Below are 9,381 nucleotides of genomic sequence, written 5' to 3' on the forward strand. Positions count from 1 at the left end.
CTCGCTAGTTTCTCTGTAATGCGCCTGAACAACTCGGTGCTCATCCTAAACCGGCGACGAAAGTACGACTCGGGGTATGTGGGATTCTCCACAAAATAGTGCCTCATCAATCTGTTGTGGGCGTCAATCCTATCCCTCCAATTTTTTTGCCGATTCATAACCGAACCACCGTGCTTCGGTTTTTTATTGATGTGCATAGTTAGGATCATTGCAAGATCCTCCTCCTCTTCCATATCAAATTCTTCTTCGGAAGAATCATATGACAAACTCATCTAAAATGTTCAAAACTAGGCTATAAACAACATGCACCAAATTTCATGCAAAAATGTGGAAGTTGGAAGCAATACATACCTTGCGGGCCTTTTGTCAAACACCTTGCGGGCGCCAAGCGGCGGTGGGCGGCGCTGACTAGAGAGAGAGAGGGAGGAAGCCGCGGCCGCGCGGAAAGAGACCGGGAAGCGCCGGAACGGTCGTCGGAAAAATGGTGTGGCGCGGGCGGCGGCGGCGGCGCGGCTTGATGGATATGTGGAATTGTGCCAGAGCGCTCGAGAGTCCAGCGCGCGGGAGCGGGCGCAGCAAATAATGCCGTGCGCGCGGTTTTTGCGCGTCCGCTGGAGCGCCGGAAACGGTAGCGCGCGCTAAAACCACTACTTTTTCCGCGTGGCGCGTTTATAGCGCGACTATTGGAGATGCTCTGACATGCTCCCCCTCCTTTGTGCCCAAGTTGCGGCCTTCAAAGGTTTTTTTTTTGGATTTTTTTTTTGCGGCCTTCAAAGTTGAGACAAGACAAGGGGTGTGTTAAATCTTGGCAGCAAAATGCAGAGCAAGATCATATACGACGTTGTCACTGATTCGACGCAAAGGCTAGAGCCAAAAGATCTCCAAGAAAGAAATGAAATAGTACAACACTAGTCTGCCATGCGAAAGAAAGAAACAAAGACGAGACTCTGTTCGTCTCGGCCAGGCTTCTCCTCCTGACCCAAGAGACGGAATTTTTGCTCGTCCTGCTGCCGAATCCATGGCTGATGCCAGCAAGCGGAGGGGCATGTGGTTGCGACCCGTGAGTGGTCATGGTGGTCAAGTCGTGGAGATGCTCTGTCCCTGTTGCAGGCAGGTGGGCAGGATCGACGCAGCTTTTCCAGTTTTGAGCTTTCTGATGATGAACTGTCTCCTTTTTCTCTTCTCGTTTCCCTCCCTCCAAATGCGGCTACCTTTCTTGCACTCGAATTGCTTGCAGTTTTGTTATGGAGGCAGGATTACCATGTCGTTCGGACTTCGGAATCAAGATCAACTGCAGTTTATTTTCAAATTGTGTGCACAGGGTACTACCACTCCTCCTTAAAGTATCAGAAGATTGGCATCGCTCCTGGCTTGGGGTGCACAGAAAAAGCGTAGTGATTGAACAACTCGCTGCAAATTACTAACGCATCTAGAATGAGAAATTCTGCTCACGGAATAGAGTCTCTCGGTCACATAACTAGGTTCCAACCTTCAAGGCTTCTGCTAAACAAATTCAAATACTGTCCAAGTTCATACAGACAGTCAAAGCTGCTGCATGCTACAATCAGACAGGCAGTCTAAACCCCAATGGAACAAGACAACAACAAAATGGTAAGTTAAACTTGTACCCAAGTACGGACATGCATACTGGCAAATTGAAACTGAAACCCATTATGACAGGCCCTTCCAAATTTCTAACTTAAGAGTAGCAGAGTCGGAACTAAACAAAACAGCGCATCCCCAGACTCCAAAATGATCCATCTTCGATCCTTCGGCAGCCGAATCCAGACGTGCGCAGCTCACCTAGGCACCATCCTCCACAGCCGCGTGGCACTGACGAAAACGCAACAACATCAAGCCGAAACTTGAGAAAGAAGAGAAGAGACGGACACAGCGCAAAGACTCACCAGCAGACGGATCCTGTACGGCTTGAGCGCGAGCTCCACGAAGCACGCGACGGCGCCCACCGCGTAGAAGCGCCGGGCGGCCAGCGTCCGCGCCCGAGCGGCCTTCCTCGCGAAAAGACAGGCCAGGTTGATCTGGGAGAGCACGCACATCATCACGAAGTGGTTGCTGCAGAACAAGGCGTGGAACCGTGCACGGCCGTCGGGCGCCATGGCGACCGCCGCCGCCGCCGTGAGCAGCAGCAGCAGCATGGCCAGCACGGGCACCGCCATCTGGACGATCTTGGCCTGCAGAAAAGCATGGCGTGCAGAGTCAGATGGAGCGAACGCAAGAACACGCTGGCAGAGGAACTCGAGATCGATTATGAACATGCGTGTGGGCATTTTTTCTTTTACCTTGTTCCGCCTCGCTCGATCAGCTCCTGCAGCGCCCAGCAGATTGCGGCCTTCAAGTTCAGACAAGAAACAAGAAGATGATCAAATCTTTGTGGCATGACAGGGAAATAGCAGAGCAAAATCTTGGTGACATGGCAGGCAAAACTGTGCGAGACCCGAACAAAAAGGCCAAGAAACCCCCAATAGAGCCTTTGCCATGGAAAATCAGAGGGAATGCGACCAGTTTTGAACTGATCCGGACGCGGAAGATCCCCAAAAGGAAACAAGATTGCTCTACGGCGAGGAGGACGGGGAAAAAGAAACCAAGGAAGAACATTCATCCGGAGATCTTAAGCACCAATTTGCAGCAGAATAGTAAGCAGAACAAGCTACCAGCAGGAGAAACCAAGAACGATTAATAAAGAGAGATGGATCATAAATGCAAGCATACCATCCATCTCTCTAGCACCACTCTTTTCCCTAACCACGGAGGAGTTTTGGAGATATTGGCGGGCTCTGGATGAAACAGCGATGGAGCTCTATGAAACGAAATTGCCGTGGGGTTGGCGCCTACTTTATATGCAGCGCCGCATACGGGTGAGGAGGAGGTACGCGGTCGTGGCTTGGTCTCCACATCGGTCAAGGTGGTACATGCATATGCATGGACGGGTGGCAACATTTTCAGTCTGGAGGGAGCAGCAGACGCAGCTTTTTCAGGTTTCAGTTTCTACATTTCAGAGTTCAATTACCACCTTTTTCTTTTCTCGTTTCTTATCGGGACAGTAAAATAGACTGCTTGTTTCTACCTGGTTTTGCTTTTCCAAAACGCTCAGTACGATCGGACGGGGCGAACGGTCGCGGTCCTTCTTAAATGTGGAAGCCGTGGACCGGTCGTCGTCCACACTCCCCACTCCATCCCGCGGCCTCTTCAAAATCCGACAGACCCAAACCCTAGCCTCGAACTCACCGGCCGGCCGCCTCGCAGCCATGGGGCTCTGGAACTACGGCCGTAAGGGGAAGCACAACCGCGAGGCTGGCTCCTCGTCGGGACGCCGCCGCGGCTCCGTGAAAAAGGAGGAGGCCACATCGCCCCCGCGCCGGGCCCCTTCACCATCGGCCCTAAGGCCGCCGGCGAGCGCGACCGGCAGTACATCAACGCTGATGTATGCCCGCACTACTGGGAGACGAGGACGCCGGTCCCGTGGAGCAACGTCCACTTCCCCAACAATTGGCACCTCTCCGCCGACCGGGTCCCGATCCCGCCGATGCCGATGAGCGGTCGTGCGCGCCGCGATGGGATCGAGGGCCGCCGCCTCCTTCTCCCCGACGCCCTCCACTACGACGATAGGTACGCCCCCGACTCCGTGTTCTGGGACACATGGCTCCAGGACGAGCACGATGTGCGGCGCGCCTCGTACTTCGCCGGCACGGCGTCGGGGCCATGGTGGCCATGTCGGAAGGTGCGCGGGCGTACACGGGTGCGTAGCCTCACGCCCACGCCGTCGCCTTCCCCGTCTCCGTCACCACCTCCACATCCTCGCATGACAGCGGAGCAGGAGGCCTGGCTCATGCAGCATGTCATGGAGGACTCCATGAACACGCATGATGAGCGCCAATGGTCGGGCCTAGAGGAGACGATGACCCTCTCTGAGGCCGGCGACGTCGATCCCCGAGCTGGATATGGTGGCCGCGGAGGAGGCGATGGAGGAGGAGCCGGTGGCCGCGTTCCACCCCGGCCTGGTTGGCGAGCAGTGGAGCTGATCGTGCACGGCTCCGGAGATGGCCGACGTCGTGGGGGCGTGAACTGGTGCCCCACGCCACCGTGGTCATCGGAGGAGGACGCGTCGCCACGGAAGGAGGTGGTGCAGGCCCCCACCTTCCAGCCCGCCCCACGTACCACGGACCACCGGCGCACCTTTGGACGCTGCCGGACTACGTCGACCTCGTCAGCGACGATGACGACACCGGCGGCCATTGGAGACGGCGACGGCCACGGCCACGGCAGGAGCGCGCGGGCGGCATTTTTTATTTTGTTTTTATGTTAATTATGGCACTGTGCCGTTAAGTGAACCGTGAAACTGGACCGTTTTGTGGCCGTGTCCCCTAACTTATGTTTTATGTTTTTTAACTGCGTTTATTTACTTAAGTTTTTCTGTTTTTTTAATCACGTCCAACACGGACATGATTTGGGGTGCGGCCGTGTTGGGCGCACCCACGACCCAACAGACAGAAGCGGAAATGGGCGAACCCATTGCCGTCCCAAAGGGACAAAATCCTGCCAAACCAGACGTCCGTTTGGGGTCGTGCGGTGCAGTTGACCTCACAACTCAGAAGCGACGAATCGCGGTAGTCCAAATGAACGGATACGGCATATGACGCTATCAGTTCACTTTAACGTACCACGAAACTGACACACTAATTTCAAATAGTTTGAACAAGCGATATGAACGGACGAGAGTATCGCTGCCCTTGGCGCGAAACTGGCTATTTTTTTACTAATACAATTTTTTATTAATTTGCACAATATTACGATCCGACAAATGATTTTCAAAAATAATACACTGTCGCCTGCTGCTGGCCGACTGGACCTAGTCGGCCCACAGCAGGCCGGCTGACATCCTATCAGCTTGCTGCTGGCTGAATGGCCTATCGGCCACTAGTGGAGATCCTATCGGCCAGCTGTTGGCCGACTGGACTAATCAGCCATCTGTAGGCTGATTGGCTCTAATTGGCCAGCCGTAGGCCGACTGGTGCGTGCCACAATTTTTGCCACGTACGAACCCCACTTATATCATGGGCCGCCATTTCCCGCCATATGTTTTCGCTACTTCCTGCCATATGTTCCCGCTTTGCTCGTCCTCGCCAAAATTTCCCGCTCTCTACTTCCCGCCATATTTTCCCGCTTAGCTCGGTCCCGCCAATTTTTTCCGCTCTCTACTTCCCGCCATATTTTCTCGCTTGGCTCGTTCTCGCATTATTTTTCCGCTCTCTAGTTCCCGCCAGTATCTCCTGTCATATTTCCCGCTACTGAGTTCCCGCCTTTCTTTGTGTTCTCAACCTATAAAACACCCTCGGCACTAACTTTGGTAAGCATTCTAGTGTAGTCTCGTAGTCTCGCCAAGATGTCCGCATATCCTTTTGATCATAGTTTTCACACGGGTATGTCTGAATGTCTTTTGCGTTTAGCCGCCAATTTTAGGGTTGACAACATATTAGTTTCGTGGGATGAACTCATCAGTAGTGACACCCTACTGAATGAGCTGGCTCACGCATTAAGTAGGTGCGGGTGACCTTCCAGGGCCTTTGAGGAGATACAGAAAAAACTTCTGAGGTTGCATGGAACATGGATGAAGCAACAATCAAAGGGTGGAAGGTACCTAAAGTTTGGAGCAACATACTTTTTTATGGAGTGCGGACAGCGAGGATGAAGACGGTATATTCATGTCGCTGCTTCCAGGTTTTGCATCGTCAAAAGGCAAAAGTTCTTCATTGTCGAAGGGCAAGAGTTCTGCATCTTCGAAAGGGCAAGAGTTCTTCATCGTCGAAGGGCAAGAGTTCTTTATCGTTGAAGGGCAAGGGTTCTTCATCGTCGAAGGGAAAGAGTTCTGCATCGATGGAGGATGACGATGATGACTTCATGTAGTTTTTATGATGTATGTTGTAAGTTAAGTCGTATGTACCTTTTAATTTAGATGTAGTTCTATCTAGTTGTTTGTACTGTCTTGTTGTAAGTTAAGTTGAGTCGTACTATATTTGCCGGAGCAACTACAAATATTGACGGATTTAAATATTTGACATCTACATATATTACCGATTTTATAGGAGCAACTCCAAATACAGACACACCTAAATATTTGACATCCACATATAGTACGGAATATTACCAGAACAACTACAAATTTGCACACAACTAATTAGTTGACATCTAAATATATTTATGTATACTACCGGAGCAAATAACAGTAATCGCACACCTAATTTATTTCACATCGTAACATATTAATGAGTACTACCGGAGCAACTTCTAAAAATATAATGTTTGTTGAAATATACCCTTGAAGCGTGCGTGCGAACGACGAACGGCGGCCTTCAATCACCGGAACTGGAGCCGAAGCCGGAAACTCCAGCAAACTGCCGGAGCTTCACCTCCACCACACTGCCCCAGCTTCACCACCAACACCTCCACCGCCGCCACAACCTCCACCAATGAGCTGAAAAAGGTCCAACAAAATTCTCACCACGACGACCACGAGCTACCCCATCAGTAGATCAAGGTCTCTTTTGGCTCCCCTAACTATGTAGAACCCATTTATGGTGCCAAATCTGCAAAAAACCGGGTCATTTTGGTGTACAAATTGGAGCCATTTCGTGTAAGAGAGGAGGAAGGAAGAACACAGAGAGGTGCTGCACGGTGGGAGAAAGGAGGAGGAGAAAGGAGAAGGAGAAAGGACGAAGAGGCCAGGCGCTGTGGGGCCCGCTACATGTCGGCCAGCAGCTGACCAATCGGTCGACAGCTGAAAGTGCTAGTTATCGACTAGAGGGGGGGTGAATAGGCGATTTTTATGAAAAGTCTTCAAAACATGAAAGTTTCGAAGACAAGCACGAAAACTGGACCTATAAACATGCAGCAGAAGATGAACTACACTAGACAAGCCATAGTCAAACAAGTATGAAGCTAAAGCATGATGACTAATAGCAGCTAGGTAGTAGGATCCGGATGGAAGATAGTATGAAGCCAATCAGAACAAGCAGTCACACAGTGAAGTCAAACAGGCAATGACTTCACAAAGACAAACTGTAAGTAAGGAGAGTAAGAGATAGAACCAGTGTGTTGTGAAGACAAGGATTTGTTTGACCAGTTCCAGTTGCTGTGACAACTGTAAGTCTAGTTAGGGAGGCTGAGACTGAACTCAGAAGACCGTGTCTTCACCTTATTCCCCTTGAGCTAAGGACACACAGTCCCCGCCCAATCACTCTGATAAGTCTTCAAGGTAGACTTCCAAACCTTCACAGACTTCGTTCACCGGCAATCCACAATTACTCTTGGATGCTCAGAACGCGACGCCTAACCGGCTGGAGGATTCACAGTCCTCAAGTGTAACAAGTCTTCAGATCACGCGGACAGAAAGACTTCAATGATGCCAAACACTCTTTGGGCTCTGGGTGTTTTGGGCTTTGTCCTCACAAGGATTTCTCTCTCAAACTCTTCGGAGGTGGGTTGCTCTCAACGACAAAAGCCGTGCACTAACTCTGAGCAGCCACCAATTTATGGTGTAGGGGGTAGGCTATTTATAGCCACTGGGCAACCCGACCTGATTTGTTCGAAATGACCCTGGGTCACTAAGGAACTGACACGTGTCACAACGGTCAGATTTCAAACACACGCGACATCTTGACTTGGGCTACAAGTAAAGCTGACTTATCCGACTCTGGATAAGATTTGTTCTCATTGTCTTCACTCGAAGACATAGGATTTTGGTTGAGCATCAATTCAGTCACTCTGACTTTGTTCACTTGGACCCCACTTAACAGTGCGGTGGTTCCTATGACTCAACAAAGAAGAAACGAAACAACGAAACTACTAAGTCTTCGCGCTCCGTAGTCTTCACTCAATGTCTTCTTCTGTCATAGTCTTCAATGTGAATATCTTCACGTACCACCTTTATCTTCAATGTCTTCATACTTTTTAGGGGTCATCTCCGGTAGGTAAACCGAATCAAGGAGGGACTACTACCTGTGTTATCCTGCAAATCTCACAAACACATTAGTCCCTCAACCACGTTTGTCGTCTATACTCCAAAACCACTAGGGGTGGCACTAGATGCACTTACAATCTCCCCCTTTTTGGTGATTGATGACAAACTGGTTGAAATTTTCAACGGGGATATAAATATGTGAAATTGTAAAGGATGAGGTATTGTCTTCGTAAGTAGCAAAAGGCTCCCCCTGAAGATGTGCATATGAATAATTTGCTTTTGGAATGCAAATGCACATGGCAGGTTCTACTTGTGGAGATCTTCTTCAACTTATGAAGAAAATTCATCATGCATTATTTGATGTAGTGAAGATAATGACATGCATAATGAAAAATGGACGTATGCAAAATGATTTAAGTGCGGAAGTTATCATCGCACATGCGGAATTTATCATCGCATCACAAAATAGCAAATAAGTAGTAGACGACCATCGAGTTTAAGTGTTACAACTCAGAGAACCAAATGTATCAAAAGCAAGAGTTGTAAACACTAGGCAAAATATAGTGCAATCGCCCATATGAACCCGCTTGAAGACTATCAACTCATAGCTTCTCCCCCTTCTGTCAGTAAGGACCAAAAAGGGTTGAAGACATTGAGCCTCTACTCGTTCCCAGAAGGAGTAGGAGAAGATGCAGGGTTGGTGTCGAGGTTTGGCGGTGCAGACGAACTTGGAGCAGTGTCGATACGTGTTGGAGGTGGCGAGGTAGCATCATCTTGATCATCGATCACACGTGCATTCACAGTTGCAGCAACAGAGGAGTACTTTGAGTCTTCAAGAGATGGAGTGCGCCGCAGAATAGCATTTCTGGGCGGAGTGGAATCAAACTTGACTTGTTCTGAGAAGCCATCGTCCTGAAGATCTTCCTCATCACACATAAGCGTCAGCCCTTTCCATGTGCGTCGACAGGTTTCATGCGCGACAAAGGCATTCTTGGTTGCAAGGTTGCGGATGCGATTGACGTCAGTCATGATGCTCTGCGTCTAGCGCTTGAGCCAATCATGATGCCTATCCTGTTTTTGATGCAGGCCAACGAGAAGCTCTTGGTCATTGAGAACACGAGATCGCTTTCAAGGCCGTTGAGCAATTGTGCTGTTAGTGGCTTCGGTTGGGGCACGGTGAGGTGCACGTGTAGTACCAGCCAACGGATAGACTCGAGTGGCAGCCAGCACACCTTCAATGGGCTGAGTGAAGCTTTGACGATCAACGTTATGAAGATAAAGTGGCTCTTTGTCAGGCTCTGGATAAATGGCTTCAACAGACATATCAACATCTGGCAAGAATACAATGTGGTTGTGTGCAGATGGCTGATAGTTGAAAGCAGTGTGAAGCTTGATCAGACGCATGA

General features: G+C 50.0%; 1 protein-coding gene across 1 annotated transcript; it reads right to left on the bottom strand.

The window, feature by feature from the left end:
* Positions 1 to 1,045: 1,045 nt before the first annotated feature.
* Positions 1,046 to 2,835, bottom strand: LOC119367564. Its single transcript, XM_037633045.1, has 4 exons — positions 2,731 to 2,835; positions 2,301 to 2,350; positions 1,908 to 2,192; positions 1,046 to 1,833 (listed from the first exon to the last, which is right to left on the bottom strand). The coding sequence occupies exons 1-4, from the start codon at positions 2,735 to 2,737 to the stop codon at positions 1,804 to 1,806; spliced, it is 372 nt and encodes a 123-aa protein (XP_037488942.1). The 5' UTR covers positions 2,738 to 2,835; the 3' UTR covers positions 1,046 to 1,803.
* Positions 2,836 to 9,381: the final 6,546 nt, after the last annotated feature.

This window comes from Triticum dicoccoides, chromosome 2B (assembly GCF_002162155.2).
Source record: "Triticum dicoccoides isolate Atlit2015 ecotype Zavitan chromosome 2B, WEW_v2.0, whole genome shotgun sequence".
Lineage (NCBI taxonomy): Eukaryota > Viridiplantae > Streptophyta > Magnoliopsida > Poales > Poaceae > Triticum > Triticum dicoccoides.